At 38.8% G+C, this 20,480-nt stretch overlaps 1 protein-coding gene and 4 non-coding genes across 5 annotated transcripts; all 5 read right to left on the bottom strand.

Moving 5' to 3' along the window:
• Nucleotides 1-96: 96 nt before the first annotated feature.
• ahcy (adenosylhomocysteinase) lies at nt 97-20,276 on the bottom strand. The gene is made up of 11 exons (XM_061726622.1): nt 20,118-20,276; nt 16,980-17,170; nt 13,697-13,772; nt 13,310-13,462; nt 11,000-11,112; nt 10,702-10,909; nt 7,261-7,348; nt 7,057-7,174; nt 4,617-4,739; nt 4,411-4,482; nt 97-1,210 (listed from the first exon to the last, which is right to left on the bottom strand). The coding sequence occupies exons 1-11, from the start codon at nt 20,143-20,145 to the stop codon at nt 1,079-1,081; spliced, it is 1,302 nt and encodes a 433-aa protein (XP_061582606.1). The 5' UTR covers nt 20,146-20,276; the 3' UTR covers nt 97-1,078.
• Nucleotides 2,615-2,747, bottom strand: LOC133449663 (small nucleolar RNA SNORA17). Its single transcript, XR_009783101.1, has one exon. It is a non-coding gene; the product is annotated as a small nucleolar RNA SNORA17 (small nucleolar RNA).
• LOC133449662 (small nucleolar RNA SNORA17) lies at nt 6,858-6,989 on the bottom strand. Its single transcript, XR_009783100.1, has one exon. It is a non-coding gene; the product is annotated as a small nucleolar RNA SNORA17 (small nucleolar RNA).
• LOC133449665 (small nucleolar RNA SNORA17) lies at nt 12,171-12,304 on the bottom strand. Its single transcript, XR_009783102.1, has one exon. It is a non-coding gene; the product is annotated as a small nucleolar RNA SNORA17 (small nucleolar RNA).
• On the bottom strand, nt 14,994-15,124 carry LOC133449666 (small nucleolar RNA SNORA17). Its single transcript, XR_009783103.1, has one exon. It is a non-coding gene; the product is annotated as a small nucleolar RNA SNORA17 (small nucleolar RNA).
• Nucleotides 20,277-20,480: the final 204 nt, after the last annotated feature.

Raw genomic sequence — 20,480 nt, 5'->3', positions numbered from 1 at the left:
AATCCCAAAACTTTATCAGATTCTTTTAGATGGTATAAAATGTATATTTCTATAAATAATCACAATCATATGAAGGGAAAACAGATGAACAGTTAATTCATTTCAGGTATTTTTTTATTTCTCTTCACATTTAACAGTTTCAACATCGAACCCTCACTCGTGAATGGCTGAACTCTTATTTCAGGCCGTAACCGTTGACAACCGTGACACTTTGACCTCGACCTGAGCCGTTTACATCCACGATCAGAAAAAACCCAAATGGATTTCACACAGACCAATGAGAGAGAAAATAAACCGAGAGAAGGAAGGATGGTGTGCATATTTGGCCCTCCGAGTCAAATTAAATAAAATCACAAAGAAAAGAAAAAGTAGGAAACAAAAAAAGAATAAGACTTTTACAGGTGAGGCAAGAACTGAAAAGGCTTTGGTGTCTTTGGCAGCGCCGCCTCTCGTCTCTCCTGGACCTGGATGAGCGGTGAAACGCCCGGGGAGCCGTTAATGAGCACGCCCACACAGTTCAAGTACAACGTTTATCTGACTAAGTGCTAACAGAAGGCAGCGTAGGAATAAATGCCTCACAGAAACGACGTTCTAACCTCCGATCCTTAAGCCTGGTACCAGGGTTTCTACTGTTCCACAAATGAAGAGGGAATGACAGACAACGAGAGGAATTATCATGAAAAACATCCACGTAGCACTTGATGGCGTTTCAGAAGAGCTTTGAGGCGAGAGAGACGGTGACGGTCGGTGCGTCGCTGAGCAGAAGACGAGGTGAACGTGTCTTAAAGCTGAAAAGCATCGCAAACTTTATCTTTACTAGGTCCATTTTTTAGGGAGGTTTTATGCTTTAAATGGCAAATAAAGATTTGCAAAAAATCACCTCAAATCAATAGATGAAAGTACATTTGTTACAAAAGGCCATTTATTGGGGGGAAGACACAACCGTCCCTGAATCTGAGATAAAACAGCTACAGTGCAACCTGGTTAAAAGCTCAAAGTGCTCCCAGCGACACCGGGACCCCGACCCCGTCGTGGCCTCTTCCTCCTCTTCCTCCTCCTCTTCCTCAGACTCCGGGGCTCAGTAGCGGTAGTGGTCCGGTTTGAAGGGCCCCTCGGCGGGCAGGCCCAGGTACTTGGCCTGCTTGTCCGACAGCTTGGTGAGCTTCACCCCGAGTTTGTCCAGGTGAGCGGCCGCCACCTGCTCGTCCAGCTGAGAGAGAGAGAGAGAGAGAGAGAGAAAACGGTTAGACGAGCCCGAACTCCCGGTAGCGCTTCGTTCCCCCGGTTACAAACGCTTAATTACAATTCCCTAGGGCTGAAATGATTCCTCGAATAATTCGATTACAAAAAATTATCGAGGAATTTTCTCTGCCTCGAGGAATCGTTTAATTTTGCAGCTCAAAGCAGGTATTTCGCCTGGGCTACGTTTAATGCGGCACAACGCGCTGACGCCGCGTACGTAAAGAAAGAGGCGGCGGATATGTTTGGTTTTAACTAAAAAAAAAGGCAGAAAATGTCAAAAGTGTGGCAGCATTTCAAGCGGGACACCAAGGCAACAGCAGGTCTCATTTTATTTTGAACACTGCCAAAACTCAAAATCTTATCAAGACTTTAACTTAAAACTTAACTAGAACTTAAAATGTGCTTGACACAAATGAAAGTTCAATTGAAACACGTGGGAAAACACCTAACCTTTTAAGGTATGTGTGTTATCAGGTGTAATGGCATTTTTAGGTTAGAAATAAGAACATTTCTTGGTAAGATCCTTAGTTTTTTAAGTGAAAGAAGTGAATATGGTCGACTGGTTTTTAAATGCACAGCCATGAACCTACTGGATTATATAATTTAGTCTTAGTAATGTCAATTAACATGTAATGTATAATTATAATTGCTCTTTGAACAAAAATATGTTTTATCCAATTACTTGATTAAACAATGGAATTTTCAATAGAATACTCGATTACTAAACTATTCGATAGCTGCAGCCCAAACAATCCCCTACATCTGGAAGGCTGACTGATCTCAGTTTCACCAGGAACAGGATTTACAGGGCGACCCACTGGTAATCTCTCCCCCATAAAACCGTTCACAATACGAACGCTTTTTGTTGGATTTCTCAGCTCGTCGCGTTTTATAATCTGGAAATCATCACCGAGACCTTCAAGAGTTTCATTAACTCGTCCTCTTGGTTTTATATCTGGGTTCCAGCATAAAATTTGCAGCCAAATTTACCCCCTTTAACAAAATTAAGATAATTAACACCCATTTAAAAAGTAAGGACAAATGTTTTTTTTTTTTTACACAGCCAACATCGTTTTAATCCTATTATGTCTAAACGCTCCTTCATTTATCACTCACACCGTGAGACGGGGGTTTGTGCATCCAGTGGGGATGGTTGTTGTTCTGGTTCGATTTTACCGTCGGCACGGTCAAATCAAACTGAAACGTCATCTGGCAGATGGACTGAAAGTACCGTTACCACGGTAACTGATGTGGGAGAGTCGAATAACTGTCAGAAATACAACTGTCGTACAAGGCAGTCGGTATATTTTTACGAGATGATGGGAGCAGAAACTGTTGACAGAAACTGAGCTGTGTGTTTTGTCCTAGTTATTTTATCGGTGGTTGGAATCTCCCCGGTACTCGGAGCGTGGAGTCCCGGTGCAGACCGACCACCGCTCGCTCTCTGCCGCCTCATGACACAGCCGCAACACTCACAGTCGGGCTGCAACGCCTCGAGGGGCATTTCAACAATCACGCAGTCATTTTCCCTACTGAAAAGCATCCCTTAGTCTCTTTAAATAAATTTTTTAAAAAGACTCTTTTTACTTGAGTCTGTTGGAAAGAAGGATAAATGTGGATCTGTGTGTTTTGAAGGAGATTTGAACGGGTTTTACAGGGTGTTTACAGGTTTGGCCAAGTTAAATTTAAGACTTTTTAAATACCATTTACAGAAACGATGAAAAAACAGCCCGAATCCTACATTTTCTATGTTAAAACCTTCAATTATTAAATGCGGAATAAATTTCAAGTCATAAGCAAAAAAAAAACGTTCAGGCTCCAAACAAAGATTACAATTAAATTGAGTAGCTCAAAGCAAATAAAATATCAGTGAGTTTATGGTGTACGTTTCTACGTTTCTCTACAATAATGGAAACTTTGTTGAAAATTTCTCCAAAATATTTAGTAAAAACCAGGAAAAGCAGCACAAATTTTATCAACCCGCCCAATTGGGCTGAAACCCGCTCAACCTGGCAACCCTGACTGAGGCGTCTAACAACTGTAAACAGGTTTATTTCTCCTCAAAACGATTTAATAAACTTTTCCCTTTTCAAAGTCTAAAAACTTTTTAATGACGATGCCATGATGGCAACTTTTTTGTTGATAATTTCTCCTAAATAGAAGATTTAGAACCACTGCAGGAGATTCTCCTCAAAACGATAAAATAAACTTTTTAATGATGACTGGATACATCCTCTCTAAAATTAAGACCCTTGGATTGAAATTTAAGACATTTAAAGGCCTTATTTTAGCAAAAATGGGATTTAAGATTTCTTAAGGAACCGCGGCCGTACTGATTTACAAACTTTTTTTTTCCTTTGTCAAATTTAATCATGAAACAATGACATCCACAGTTGGCCTCAGTGACCCACCAGTATGAACATAGAGCGGCTGATCTGATGCTACTGCATCAAAAATCAATAAATATTTATATACACACACATTAGGGCTGGGCGATATATCGAGATTTTAATATATATCGATATATTTTCAAACGCGATATGGTACGAGACAATATCGTTTATATAGATTAAAAAAAAAAAAAAATTTATTTCCTTTTTTATTTTATGATTTTGATATAGCTTATTTTGTGACAAACTGACTTGAATGTTTTATTTGAGATTTGCACAAATGTTTTGTTATTTGCACAACTGTCAACCTCAGTGGAAAAGTCTGCCTGTTACTGTCTACATTGTATTAATTGCACAGTGTATTTTAATTGTTAGGTAGGAAAGGGACATTTGTTTTATTTTATTCAAGAAGCATTTTTATTCTATATATGCAGGCAGTTTATTTTTATTTCATTTGTTTTATACATTTTGATATTGTGCAGACCTCTGTTAATAAAGGAACCTGTGTGACATTTGGCACGAGGCTTTGTATTAAAACTGACTGTTTTTTTAAGGGTTTGCCTCAGAAAAAAATGAAGCTAACAGAGATGCTATGCTATAATGCTTTGGGGGAAACCCCAATTATGGCACAGGAAAAATATCAATATATATCGATTATCTCCATTCAGCTAGAAAATATCGAGATATGACTTTTGGTCCATAACGCCCAGCCCTAACACACGTTAAATATTTTTTTCATGCATTTTTTGAAAAGAGACAATATAGTCAAGCTTCTTACCTTCTTGGGCAGGAAGTAAACTCCCAGGGGGTATTTGGCTGTGTTCGTCCACAACTCAATCTGAGCCAGCACCTGCAGGAGTGAGGAGTAAGAAAACGATCAACACAATGTTCTGGTAGTTTACAGTAAAACGGAGGATCAACACAGCTGTTAGCTGGTAGTTTACAGCCGGCAGCGTAAATGCTGAACCTCACACGCTCTCGTACCTGGTTGGTGAAGGAGTTGCTCATGACGAATGATGGGTGTCCCATGGCACAGCCGAGGTTCACCAGCCGTCCCTCGGCCAGGACGATGATGTGGCGGCCGTTCTTCATACGGAAGCGATCGACCTGAGTGAGAGAATCGTTTTAGACGCAGAGCAGACAAACAGACGGCCAGCTGATCCTGAGAGAGCGGTTCTCAACCTTCGTGGGTCCTGGACCCCCAAAAACGTCTGATCAACTGTTAGGACCTTTTTAATAATCGTCTTCCTTTCTTCTTTATGTGTTACTGTGCATATCTTCTGTTTTTTATACAAAAATGCAATTTCGAGCACCAACTTCAACTTTGCAAGTTAATGAGCGTTACCCCCAACAGCTTCCTGCAAATATTTCATAATAAAAGCATTTTTTAAGAAATGAAGGGGGTGTATGCCCACTGAAACTAGGGGGCTCTGAATTTGAAAAGGATGCAGATCCTGTAAGTTTGTATTAACAGTGTCAGGCAGGAACAGACTTAGTCTGTCCCCCTCTCTCTACCTACACTCTAAATAAAGGCCACTAGAGCCACAAAAACCTTTATTAAAAAAATTTACAAAGAATGATGATTGTGAAAGAACATGGTCATTTAGTTTAGGTGGATAAAGGTCTCGTTCACATTTGAGTAAAATATTAATCTATTTCTATAAATGTCAAGAGGATCTTTTAAAAAAAAAATATTTTATCACAGAACCTCTACGGCAGCGGTTCTCAACCTATTTGGGGGATTTCTTCTTAGGACCTCTTAATAATCTTCCTTGTGTTACTGTGCTTATCGTGTTCTTTGTTTAGTTTTTTTTATACATTACTGCAATTTCGAGCACCAACTTGAACTTTGCAAGTTAATGAGCATTCCCAACAGCTTCCTGCAAATACTTCACAATAAAAACATTTTTTAAGAAATGAAGGGGGCGTATGCCCACTGAAACTAGGGAGCTCTAAATTTGAAAAGGATTCTGATCCTGTACGTTTGTATTAGGGGTGTAACAATATATCGTGCCACGAAATTTCACGATACAAAAACATCACGAAACGTGTCGTGGAGGTGACAAAGTGTATCACGATATTTTGGTTATTAATATAGTGTTGACTAGTAACGCGCATCCGACCACACCTCGACCCGCGGACCAAAATCTGACTCCGCTCAGAAAAACTAGTACCGTTTTGCGGTCCCGCTTTGAGCTCTGAACTTTTACTAATGTAAGTCTGGTGTAGAGTTAAGCCTTACCTTATTAAATTAAACCTTTTTGGGGTGGTGAGTAGGATAAACACGGGGACAACTTCTGCTGAGTTCCAGTGTACTTTAATGTCCCTCAACAGTGTAGGATTTTAGAACATCAACACAGCACCTAGTGCCGTACTGTGGCGTATCACTCCGCCCAATCTAAAACAGACTAATCACTACAGATAAACTGACTAGTGTAATTATAGTCCCTGATTTACATCAGAATATAAAGAATATATTTATAAAATAATGAACCCTGAATTACCAAAATAACCTTCTTAACAAAAATAAATCTCCTCTTACACTTATAAGGTGAGCAGGAATCAATCTTTTTTATGATGTAAAAATGTATTTATTTACTTTTAGTTGTTAAATTTCTGGAAAAGAAAAAAGTAAAATCATACATGAGAGAAACTATTCAGTTTGTGTCTAAATATTATTACTTGTATGAAACTGAAGATGCATAATGCAAACCTGACATTTACTTTTAGTTCAGTTTGTGGAAAATGGTTGGCCTGGCTTTCTCTTTAAAACTTAAACAGTTATAAAGCATTACAAACTGTAACAATAGGGCAAACTCACAGCATTGTTTTGTATTTTGTGTCTTTCAAATAAGACAATTTTTTCCAGTCTTATGTTCCTCATTCAAGGTTGTTAAAAAAATACTGCTATAATATCGTATCGTTATCGTGACCTCAATGTCGTGTATTGTACTGTATCGTGCAATTAGTGTATCGTTACACCCCTAGTTTGTATTAACAGTGTCACGCAGGAACTTCAACAAGGCAAACGGATGAAAGATTTCTTATTAAAGTATCACAGCCCCCATGCAATTCCACTATGGACCACTAGGGGTCCGCAGACCCCCGGTTGAGAATCACTGCTATAAAGCATCAATCTGCTTCTGCTACAGTGTAACGACTTTTTAGACTTTTCCACAAGATGAAAAAAGAGACAAAAGAAGGTGTATGTGTGGATGTTGTCCAGGTGTCGGTGGTTGGAATCCCCCCGGTACTCGGAGCGTGGAGTCCCGGTGCAGACCAACCACCGTCGCTCTCTGCCGCCTCATGACACAGCCGCAACACTCACAGTTGGACTGCAACGCCTCGAGGGGCATCCGGGCCTCTAGTGTTTCTTTATTGCATCTGAACTAGTTTAAGCTCGTCCACGTTTCCGTCCACGTACCTGAGGCTTCACGTTGATCTTCTCAGCAGCGTTTTTGATGAGCCAGCTCATGTCGATCTCACAGTCGAAGTGCCCGATGTTACAAACGATGGCGTCGTCTTTCATGTTCTCGAAGTGACTGAGGGTGAAGAGACGACACTACTATCAACACTTCACCGGCTCGTGTACGTGAGCAGACGTTTTCCCTCAGTCTCAGGAACTCACCGGCCCAGGATGATGTCCTCACAGCCGGTGGTCGTGACGAAGATGTTTCCTTCTTTGGAAGCCTCGTCCATGGTGGTGACTTCGTAGCCTACGGAGCAGAACAGAGATTCTCCGGTCACTTCTACACCAGAGCTGAATACGTTTAAACTAGGGCTGGAGAGCAGAGAAGCGCGCAGTTTCCCCGACTTTTAGTGACTCCTCTTGCAGCATTTTATTTTCAAAACCAGCGCTTTGTTAATGCTGCTGCTGCTGCTCTTCAACGCCATGTTCATTGTTTGATTAAATGGCATGTCTACTGGTATTAAAGTTCACCGGGCGAAAATGCAATGAATTTATATAGCACCTTATTATTTTACACCTTATAAATATTATACCTAGGGCTGCAACTAACGACTATTTTAATAGTCGACTAGTCACCGACTATTGAAACGATTAGTCGACTAATCGGATAATTAGTAATTTTTTTTTAAATTTAGTATGAGGTTGCATTAATTATGTGGCAAATGATAATAAACACAAGAAAGATGGCACTAGAGCCCTGATATAGCGGGACTGTTTTCTTCATCCTGCTCCCACTGCATTTCTGACCATTACCGCCCGCAATGTGTTACACTCCCGCCCAGTACTCGAGTTGTAAAAAAAAAAAAAAAATCAGGGGGGATGGTGGATTTTATCATATGGGGACAGATCCTTTTTGTGCTGATTACAAATAATATAATATATTACAAATAATAGCAGTGACCAAAACAGCTGCAGAAATACTGCAGGAATGACATAGCAGCAGTTAAATGCAGCCTTCTGTAAGCTTTAAATATCCACTGGGCTTACATCAAATACATCAAAACACAACAATAAAAAACACTTTTCTGAACTTATCAATATGACTCTGTCCTTCACAGGATAAGTAAAATGGATCACTGCAAAAACTCAAAATCTTAACAAGAATATTTGTCTTATTTCTAGTTAAAATGTCTAATTTTAGTAAAAAGAATCTCATTACACTTAAAACAAGACTCATCACTGGAAAAAACAATTTTCACCTGTTTCAAGTAGATTTTCACTTGAAATAAGTAGAAAAATCTGCCAGTGGAACAAGATTTTTTTGCTTGTAATAAGAAGATACATTTTTTTTACTTATTTCATGTGAAAATTTACTTGAAACAGGTGAAAATTGTCAAATAAGTTATTTTTCTGGTGTTATTTTTCTGGTGATGACTCTAAATGTTGAAATAGCAGTAAAACCACATTCATTGATGAAATGACATAAGGGATGGAAAGGAGGGATGACAGTTTTACAGGGGGGATGATTTGGACCGTTTTTATTTCAGGGGGGGGATGCCATCCCCCTCATCCCCCCTCAACTCCAGTACTGCTCCCGCCCCTCCCGCAAAACTCTGAGAATTCATGCCCGCACGGCGCACAATAAATGCATTGATTTAGTGTCTTCTCCCGTCCCGCAAGAGAAAAGTCCAGACAAATCAATCTGATTTAATGTTAACATGATCATTGTGGAGTTTGATGGATAATTGACAGTTCATAGGCACCTGACTGAAAGTTAGATGCAAATCCATCAGCGCACAAGCCTTTTTTCGCATTTTGCGCTGAATCAATTATGTGACTGAGGTTATAATGAGAGTAGCTGAGAGTGGCTCAAATAATACTAATAAATAACATAAAATAAAGTTTAGAATGAAACTAATTAATTTAACAAATGAATCACTTGGCCATTACATTGTGGAGGGAGAGAATGTTTCTGACAGACTGCGGCCCCGTGCGTCTCTTCCAAAATGCGCCACAGACACTAAACGCAGTTTCTCCAAATATCTGACTTAATTTAATACTTTGTCATAGGGCTGCACGATTCTGGACATAATGAGAATCACGATTTTTTTGCTTAGAATTGAGATCACGATTCTCTCACAATTTTTTTCCAATATAAAATTTATTGCACTTATTACTTTAACTTTGCAACAGCTGAACAAAAATATAATAACAATAAACATCTCTTGTCTTCTTTACACAAACCTTTGAATAATTTAAACAATAATAACAATTTAACAATATTTGTTCCTCCCTGAGTTGAACACCCTTTCAGAAAGGGGACTTGTAACAGATCCTGTAGTTCTGAGGCAACAAATTATTCCTCTGGCTGCTTTTTGCTGTAACAGCTGACATTGAACATAAAAACAATAAACATCTCTCTTGTCTTTAAATAATTTTAACAATAACAATTTTAACAATATCTATGTGCAATATGTGTCAGGTGATGAGAAAGGTAGATGTTTCTCCAAATGTAATCCACAATCATTAACAAAATATAACAAACATGACAACATGATAGTTGACCATGACAGGACTACAACAACCTAGAACATAGGCCTAGTCCTTTTTTTATGCAGCCATCTTTAATTTTTTTTAATTTTTTTTTATTTTTTTTTTTTTTTTTAAATCGTCGTCATTTGGAAATGAGATCGCGTTCAAGCATGAATCGAGATCGCGATTTTTTAACGATTAATCGTGCAGCCCTACTTTGTCAGGCATAACGTTAAAGCTTTCTTTTAAAGTCAAAATACGCTTAATATCACAAAGGCCAGTCCGTTTCGTTCAGCACTCCGACGTGCTTTCTCTTCAAATCCATTACCGACGTTTTCCCGTGAAAAGCAACGTCGGCTTTGCAAACCTTGCAAGTCATCTTTTTATTCACCGTATCGAGGCTAAAATGCTCCCAAACTTTTTATTTAATTTTTTATCAAAGTTTTATTACCCGCAGCTGCGCTCAGACGCTGTCTTGCATGCGCAACAATCGGCAGAGATTGTATTGGAGTGAGACGCCTCACTCCATTGGAAAAACACGTCTGGCGACAATTGTCGACAATGGAATTCATTGTCGACAATTTTGATTATCGATTTTTGTCGACAACGTCGACGAATCGTTGCAGCCCTAATTATACCTCATTTGTTTGAGATGTTTGTTGGTATGATGAACAGAATCTAATGCCACCCACCCTTTTTTCATATGGTGACTATCTCACCCCTGCTAGAACTTTTTTTTTTGGTTGATTTTGATGGGGAATTAATATATTTTCGCTGCTAGATGTTCACCTCTAAAATTTATTTTGGTTTTGATGTAAATTCTGGCAAGACTTGAGTGTTAATCTTAATTTGTGAACATATTTAAATTGTTTGTGTTGCTTTATTGGCATGCTGAAGAAACTGAGATGATTATAAAAAATAAAACACATTTGATATTGCTGAAGAAAAAAAAAAAATGCAATGAAGAAAGAAAAAATGTATAAATAAAATCGATCTTTAAACATACAAATCGATTTTTTAGGAATATGAGAATCGATTTAGAATCTGAAAATACATTTTTTTAAACAAGTCTAGTTTAAACACGTGATCCCACAAGTGATCCCACAAATACCCGAGAGCTTGACTCACCTTCCATGGCCGCCTGCAGGGCGTTGATGGGGTCGATCTCGGTGACGATGACACGAGCACCGAACCCTCGCAGGGCCTGGACGCAGCCTTTACCGACGTCACCGTAACCCGCAACCACGGCAACCTTCCCGGCGATCATCACGTCGGTGGCGCGCTTGATGCCGTCGATCAGACTCTCCCTGCAGCCGTACAGGTTGTCGAACTTGCTCTGCGGGAGAGAAGACGGGAGACGCTCGTGCTCGGATTCAGACACTCAGGAAGCGGCTGACGGGAGACTGAAGCTGCTGCTGCTGGTTACCTTGGTGACGGAGTCGTTGACGTTAATGGCGGGGATCTTCAGATCGCCCTTCTTCATCATCTTGTACAGGTTGTGGACGCCTGTTGTAGTCTCCTCAGACACTCCACGGATACCTGAATATGAAAATGTATATGTATGTGGGTCAATGAAGAATAAGGATTTTCAACAGGTCAATTTTAAAATAATAAAAAAAAAAAAGAATATCTATTGCATTAGTTCAAACATTAAGAATGTTGTGTACACATAAATTCAAATACGAATTTTAAATTAAGTGATTTCAGAGTTTTTTGTCAAGATGAATTGGCACTAGCCTGAAAAAAGGTCATGTGGTGCAACCGTGATTCATATTAAAATAAATGAATTTCCTTAACATCTTGACATCTTTATTTGCAAGTTTTCAGTATTATACAAAAATGGTTGTGTTTTTAATGGTCGCCACATGACATTTCATAAAATGGACATCAGTCAAACTAGGGCTGGGCGATATATCGAGATTTTAATATATATCGATATATTTTCAAACACGATATGGTACGAGACAATATCGTTTATATCGATTTAAAAAAAAAATATTTTTTTTATAATTTTGATATAGCTTATTTTTTGACAAATTGACTTGAATGTTTTATTTGAGATTTGCACAAATGTTTTGAAATTTGCACAAATGTTTTGTTATTTGCACAACTGTCAACCTCAGTGGAAAAGTCTGCCTGTTACTGTCTACATTGTATTAATTGCACAGTGTATTTTAATGTAATTGTTATGCAGGAAAGGGATATTTGTTTTATTTTATTCAAGAAACATTTTTATTCTATATATGCAGGCAGTTTATTTTTATTTCATTTGTTTTATACATTTTGATATTGTGCAGACCTCTGTTAATAAAGGAACCTGTGTGACATTTGGCACGAGGCTTTGTATTAAAACTGACTGTTTTTTTAAGGGTTTGCCTCAGAAAAAAATGAAGCTAACAGAGATGCTAACAGAGATGCTATGCTATAATGCTTTGGGGGAAACCCCAATTATGGCACAGAAAAAAATATCGATATATATCGAGTATCACCATTTAGCTAGAAAATATTGAGATATGACTTTTGTTCCATATTGCCCAGCCCTAGATGAGAACAGAAACTGTTGACAGAAACGGAGCTGTGTTTTTTGTCCTAGTTATTTTATCGGTGGTTGGAATCACCCCGGTCCTCGAAGGCGTGGAGTCCCGGTGCAGACCGACCACCGCTCGCTCTCTGCCGCCTCATGACACAGCCGCAACACTCACAGTTGGGCTGCAACGCCTCGAGGGGCATTTCATCAAATAAATGCATCTTTAAAAAGACTCCTTTTACTTGTGTGTTGGAAAAAAGGATAAACGTGGATCTGTGTTTTGAAGCAGATTTGAACAGGGTGTCTACAGGTTTGACCAAGTTAAATTTAAGACTTTTTAAATACCATTTACAAACAAAATCTAAGACCAAAAAGCCCGATCTGGCAGGTTCCAGCCCAAACGCGAAGTAAAACCCAACGAAATAATGAAAAAACACCCAAATCATACATTTTCTATGTTAAAACCTTTAATTATTAAACGCGTAATAAATTTCAAATCATAAGCAAATGAAGCCAAAGAAAGTTCAGGCTCCAAACAAAGATTACAATTAAATTCAGTAGATTAAAGCAAATAAAATATCAGTGAATTTATTCTGTACGTTTCTACTTTTCTCTGCCATTATGGCATTTTTTTGTTAATAATTTCTCTTAAATATTTAGTGAAAAACAGGAAAAGCAGCCTGAATATATATTTTTCAGCCCAATTTGGCTGGAAAAAAAAAAAAGATTTCGGCTGAAACTTGCCCCAACTGGCAACACAGATTTAGAACCACTGCAGGAGATTCTCCTCAAAACGATGAAATACATTTTTTAATGATGACTGGATACATTCCCTCTAAAATTAAGACCCTTGGATTGAGATTTAAGACATTTAAAAAAGGCCTTAGTTTAGCTAAATGGAATTTAAGACTTTAAGACTTCTTAAGGACCCTTGGCCACCCTGATTTAGCACCAGACCAACACCTGCACCCGATGCAATGCGGATTTGGATTATTTCAGGGTGGATTTGATTCTAAGTGCTCACCTAGGACATCTGTCCATCTGTGATTATCCCTTCCCCAGATTTAGCAGCACCTGCAGAAGGTTCTTCAAACCGCATCACAGTCTTCCCTTACTGCTTTGTTTCAAGCTTTAAATGCAGCAGTTTGTTTTTAAATGCGTTAAAAACAGAGCACGGTGGTGATGCGAGCGTGCGTGCAGGAAACCCACCTGCCAGCAGTTTGGGGTACTTGGTGTGGACCATGTTGGTGAGGTCTCCGCCGTCGTCCAGGATCATGTTGAGGGGCTTGCCGTCTTTGAAGTAAATCGTCTGCTCGATGCACCAGACGTACTCCTCATCCGTCTCTCCCTTCCAGGCGTAAACTACACACAAACGTTCACTTTTAGTTTCTTTCTTTGAAAAATTCACGTGATAGTTCGCTGCTGAGTCATTCCTTTAAAATGCTCTTATCTGCATTTGAACAGACCTCCAAAAAAAGATCTGAAGGCACGAACGTTGACCTGATCTTAAGGCAGTTTTTCCACTGTGAAAACCTTGTGACTGTTTTTTTTTTCTTGTTATTGACGACACCAGCAAACAGCAGCGGCGTGTGTTACCTGGAATGCCGGCCTTGGCGATGGCGGCGGCGGCGTGATCCTGAGTGGAGAAGATGTTGCAGCTCGACCACTGAACCTGCAGAGGAAGAGAAGACGAAGAAGAAGCTCAGCAGAGGTCGATGAAGAGTTCACAACGTCAACGACACCAAATTAAAGTTTATATTAGGGGTGTAACAATACATCGTGCGACGAATTTTTGCGATACAAAAACGTCACGATACGCGTCGTGGAGGTGACAAAGTGTATTGCGATATTGGGTTATTAATATTAATCTATTGTGTTGACTAGAAACGACCGCGCCTCGACCCGCGGACCAAAATCTTCCTCCGCTCAGAAGAAACTAGTCCCGTTTTGGTCCCGATCACGGGACTCTTGCAGGGTTTTGAGCTCTGAACTTTTACTGATGTAAGGCTGGTGTCGAGTTAAGCCTTACCTTATTAAATTAAACCTTTTTGGGGTGGTGAGTAGGATAAACACGGGGAAACTCCTGCTGAGTTCTAGTGTACTTTAATGTCCCTCAACAGTGTAGGATTTTAGAACATCAACACAGCACCTAGTGCCGTACTGTGGCGTATCACTCCGCCCAATCTAAAACAGACTAATCACTACAGATAAACTAGTCCCTGATTTACATCAGAATATAAAGAATATATTTATAAAATAATGAACCCTGAATTACCAAAATAACCTTAACAAAAATAAATCTCCTCTTACACTTATAAGTGTTTTTTATGATGTAAAATGTATTTATTTACTTTTATTCATTTAATTTTAGTTAAATTTCTGGAAAAGAAAAAAGTCAAATCATACATGAGAGAAACTATTCAGTTTGTGGCTAAATATTTGTACTTGTCTGAAACTGAAGATGCATAATGCAAACCTGACATTTACTTTTAGTTCAGTTTGTGGAAAATGGTTGGTCTGGCTTGCTCTTTAAAACTTAAACAGTTATAAAGCATTACAAACTGTAACAATAGGTCAAACGCACAGTATTGTTTTGTATTTTGTGTCTTTCAAATAAAAGACCATTTTTTCCAGTCATATGTTCCTCATTCAAGGTTGTTAAAAAAATACTGCTATAATATCGTATCGTTATTGTGACCTCAATATCGTGTATCGTACCGTATCGTTACACCAAAAGTTTATATTAACTTGAACAAAACCAGGTCCTGGTGACAGAGGAGTCACAGGTGCAGAAGACGATTCTGCGTATCCATGGAAACAATAACAGTCTAAAGTAAGTCACAACAATAGAGGAGAAACGGCGAGTAACTAAGCAACGACACCATTTGTTGGCGGTGAAGAACAGAAATCACCCCGGTACTCGGAGCGTGGAGTCCCGGTGCAGATAAACCGCCGGTCGCTCTCTGCCGCCTCATGACACAGCCGCAACACTCACAGTCGGGCTGCAACGCCTCGAGGGGCATTTCAACCATCACACGCAGTAATGTTCCCTACTGAAAAGCATCCTTTAGTCTCTTTAAATGCATTTTTAAAAAGACTCCTTGACTACAGGTTTGACAAAGTTAAATTTAAGACTTTTTAATACCATTTACGAACAAAATCTAAGACCAAAAAGCCAGATCTGGCAGGTTCCAGCCCAAACGCGATGTAAAACCCGACGAAATAATGAAAAAAAACAAACAAAAAAAAAAAAACACCCAAATCATACATTTTCTATGTTAAAACCTTCAATTATTAAATGCTGAATAAATTTCAAGTCATAAGCAAATGAAGCCAAAGAAAGTTCAGGCTCCAAACAAAGACTACCGGTACAATTAAATTCAGTAGATTAAAGCAAATAAAATATCAGTGAGTTTATTCTATACGTTTCTACTTTTCTCTGCCATTATGGAATTTTTTTTGTTAATAATTTCTCCTAAATATTTAGTAAAAACCAGGAAAAGCAGCCTGAATATATATTTTTCAGCCCAATTTGGCTGAAAAGAAAAAGTTTTTTTCGGCTGAAACTTGCCCAACCTGGCAACACAGATTTAGTACTTCCGCAGCAACGCCTCGAGGGGCATTTCATCCTCAATTCCTCCTTTTGTTTGACTAAAACAGGCTAAAGGGCATCAGTGGCCACGTTTATGGTTAACCTTTAAGTAAAAAGAAGAAAATATCTGTGCAGCGAGACCTTTTCTAAACAGGAAAAAAAGAGAAAGACACGTCTTTGTAACTCCAGCTCGTGGGTGGCCAATTTGAAGAAATCATTGAATGGGAATAAACTTTCCACCGTGACTCTCTCAAGCAGGGAAAGCGGTGAAAAGTCAGTTTCAGGCTGAAACCTGTTCAAACAAACACAGATGTAAAAACTCTGGGGCAAGGGTGGTTGAGGGGGCCGGAACGATGCGGAGAAAACAGGCTGAAGCTCTGCCGGTTCTCAGGCTGCAGATCCTGCAGGATCAGGCCAGTTTGGGTCAGACTGATGAACAAACATGATAACAAAACCTGCTGCCCTTGAGAAACAGAAGGGAGGAGGAGGGGGGGTCTCTCACATTAGGTTTTACCAATATGTGGATCAATAAACCCGTCTCACAGGTAACTGAGCAGGTCAGAGTCTGACTGAGCAGCTGACAGAGAATACTGCTATCTCTCAAATCTGGAAAAACAGATTGAAATTACGAAAAAATAACTCGTGCTTGTTCTTATTATTGTATTTGTATTATTGTATTTTGTATTCAGTATCTTTTATCCTTTTGCCTGACCAGGGACAAAGACTGTCTTGTATGCATCATTTTTCATTCTTTGTGACAATGTTGAATGTATCGTCCCTGTTAAATAAACATTAAAATAAAAAAATATTATTCAGTAACAACACAACAGTCATTAAAATATACAGAACTGTCTCAGAAAATTTGAATTTGTGATTTTCTGTAATGCAATTACAAAAACAAAAACGTCATACGTTCTGGATTCATTAGAAACCAACTAAAATATTGCAAGCCTTTTATTATTTTAATATTGCTGATCATTAAGAAAAATGTCCTATCTCAAAAAATGTGAATATTCTGGGAATCTTAAACTATAAGCCATAATCAGCAATATTAAAACAATAAAAGGCTTGCAATATTTCAGTTGATTTGTAATGAATCCAGAATGTATAACATTTTTTTTTTTTTTTTTTTTTTTTTTTTTTTAAATTGCATAACAGAAAATAAAGAACTTTATCACAACACTCTAATTTTCTGAGACAGTCCTGTACATCGGTCGCCCTAGCAAATTAAATTAAAAAACGACTACATATGAGCGATCACTGGAAGGAGGAGGAGGTAAACGTCACCTCAGCTCCGAGGGCCGTGAGCGTCTCGATGAGGACGGCCGTCTGCAGGGTCATGTGGAGGCAGCCGGCGATGCGAGCGCCCTTCAGGGGTTTGGACTGGCCGTACATCTCCCTCATCTTCATGAGGCCGGGCATCTCGTTCTCCGCGATGTCGGTGGCCTTGCGTCCCCATTCAGCCAGGCTGATGTCAGCTAGAGAAAAGAAAAAAGGGGTTTAAAAACACGACCTTTGTGATAACTACGCTTCTCGTTCGTCTCACGGCCACCGTTTGCTTTATATTATAGATATAGTTCATGTCGTTACTGTAGTGATTTATTACTAGTATGCAGATTGCAGATGTAAGGCGATCAAGACGGTTGCCAGGCAACTAGTTCAACTCTTTGATTCTTGACTTTGCAGTCTAAATCCCAAGTTGTAGGGGATTTTCAAGTTGTTGTTGCCAGTCCATATAAAAGATTAACGCAAAAGCCAAAGATTGCAGACAGAATTAATCCATTAATACTTTCAAATGACTTTCATGCGCTGGTAATTATGTAATCTGAGAATAAAAGCGGCCGCCTCTCACCATGTTACGGAGGGAAAATTAACAGGACCACAGCTGTGGCAACACATTTGCCCCGGTCAAGTCCACACAGTGACTCCATTCATCTTAAAACAACCGTTTCTGCCGCGGCACATGTCGCAAATAAAAGTTCTCTCATCAGTACGGTGTGAAGAATGATTCATTCATATTTTTTTTTTAGTTCAGTTGGGACAAGAGGCGTTATAATCCAATAACAGCTAAGGAAAGCTGCAGTACAGCTGCCTGAACCCTGAACAGAATGAAGCAGGTGGATGATGTTCTGGTCCATTTTCAAAGCTATAAAACTCTCTCTGCAAACTCTTTATTCAATTTTCAGGACCAGAGATCTGATTAAAAAGGCCAATATAAATCTACGTAATGGTCGAGTATCTATTTACTTCACTGTGTAGAAAACAAATAAGTGCAAAACACTGACTCATCATTTTTATCTAACATAAAAGTAGGCCTGTGTTGAAAAAAATCGATTTTCTGATTAATTCCTAAAAATCGATTTGTATGTCTAAAGATCAATTTAAAAAAAAAAAAAAAATTTTATTAAATTTTATTTATTTTTTTTCATCATTACATTTTTGCCTGGTGAACTATAATCCCAGTAGTTTTGAAAACTCCTGAACTAAATGAACTTTTCTTTAGAGAAAATGCTGGACATTTCAGCTTAAATTTCTAAATGTTATATTAGTTCAATGAAGTTCATATCATCTATATTTACTATAGCTTGTTTGGTTTCTCTGTTATCGAACACGGTTTGTCATGAAATACCTGAAAAATGCTGGGTGCTTCATGGCAAGCTGTGTCTGGTGACAGAATAAATCAGAGAAGCTAAAATTATTAGTTTACTGCTTGAGCTGTTGCAATTTCTTTCTTTTTTTGCACTTTAAATGGATATTGAAATAACTATTTGAGTTATTTATTTCTTAGTTATTTCACAATAATTATTGTGAAATTATTATTTCACTAGTTATTTTACAGTCATATAATCCAGGCAACACTAACCCAAATCAATATCGAATCGGATCGAATCAAATGGTGATAATCGATTCTGAATCTTAAGAATCGAATCTTGACATTTGAATCGATACCCAGCTCTACATAAAAGGTATCCATTTTCTGTTTTTAACTATCCGTTTTCTCTACAACGGTACAAGCCACAAACATCCTATTAGTGTTAAAGGAAGAAAAGCTGTTGCATGGACTCATCCATCAATCCTCTCGCCTTAAACCCTTAAACCTTAAGGATCAGATGTTCACAACAGGGAGGATTAGTAGGCAATACAAAAACTTGCACTGACTGGTTACTTGTAGCGAATGAGTAATGCCCTGTTAACTTATACGTTAAAACTTAACAGTTGCTTAAATCCAAGTTAAACTCCGGACCCTTGACTGAATGGATCCTGTGGACAAATGTGCAGACTTTACCCCAGGTTTATCCGGTCTGTCAGGAGCAGATTGTGCAACTTCTGCACATACATAAGGTGTATGTAACCTTTCAGGAGCTTTTATTTTTCAAATTAACACCCAAATGCAGGACATCTGTACAGGACTGTCTCAGAAAATTAGAATATTGTGATAAAGTTCTTTATTTTTCTGTAATGCAATTAAAAAAACAAAAATGTCATACATTCTGGATTCATTACAAATCAACTGAAATATTGCAAGCCTTTTATTATTTTAATATTGCTGATTATGGCTTACAGTTTAAGATTAAGATTCCCAAAATATTCTAATTTTTTTAGATAGAATATTTGAGTTTTCTTAAGCTATAAGCCATGATCAGCAATATTAAAATAAGAGGCTTGCAATATTTCAGTTGATTTGTAATAAATCCAGAATGTATGACTTTTTTTGTAATTGCATTACAGAAAATGACAATATTCGAATTTTTTGACAGTCCTGTATGTGTTCACTGCCAAACTGAGTTTATATTTCAATTTCAATGCATTTAATTCAATGTAAAACACCGTTTTGTTTTGTTTTTGTTTTAATTCTCCACCATTGCAGCCAGTTAAACACATCTTAAACACTTGCTGAGCTTCATTATAGTTCAAAAATAATAAACCTTGACTAAATTTAATATTTATTGTATTGTATAATTTAAAAGTGAATACTTTAAAAATGAGCGGTATTAATGGAGCACGTGTTCAGGATTACTGGTATGTAGTTGCTGCTGCTTGATCTGCCTGTTCTTGTCAGTCAAACAAGCTGGCGGCGGAGCGCGGGGCATCACGGGAAATGTAGTTTAAAAACACGCGAGGATTCGAGAGACGTCACGCCTGTCAAGTAACCACTAAACTACAATTCCCAGAGGCGTTACGTATGGTGAAAAAAGCACACGCTCGACGCAAGCGCGGCGGTTACATGTCGATTCATTCTGAATAATGAGCCAAAGTCTGCACTTATTAATTCTTAAAACGTTAAATCACGTATAAAAAACGTATTTACATCGTTACACAAGTTAACTGTTGGAGCTGCTCCCACGAAAACGAGCCCCTGGCGCAGGAAACCCCGCAAACATTAACTCAAACACCGCACAAACGGGATAAAACTTTGCCACTGACCAACTTTGTAGGGTAGTTTCTCGGACATGATTGGTTTTCTGGTGCAGGTGGAGGTGGAGGTGGAGGTTGAATGAAGCTGTAGCCTGGCCGACGGACGGAGGCAGAGAGGGAGGGACCGCCTCACGACGGCGCACTTTTTATGGCGGAGGCTTCATTCAGACCGGTTTACTCCACACGCTGATTCGAACGCGGATTTACTCTGCGCTCCCATTGGCTGCCGGAGCTCCCTCCCCCCCAACGGACGATCTGATTGGTCGGAGCTCAGCCAGGGCAGCCAATCACGGCCCGAGGTGGAGGGATTTGAACGCCCCCCCGTTCAGGGAACGTGTTAGTAGCTGCAGCAAGTTTGGTCCGGACTGTTTC

Source organism: Cololabis saira, chromosome 8 (assembly GCF_033807715.1).
Source record: "Cololabis saira isolate AMF1-May2022 chromosome 8, fColSai1.1, whole genome shotgun sequence".
NCBI lineage: Eukaryota > Metazoa > Chordata > Actinopteri > Beloniformes > Belonidae > Cololabis > Cololabis saira.
The sequence above is the reverse complement of the archived record's forward strand: the minus strand, read 5'-3'. Positions and strand labels throughout refer to the sequence as shown.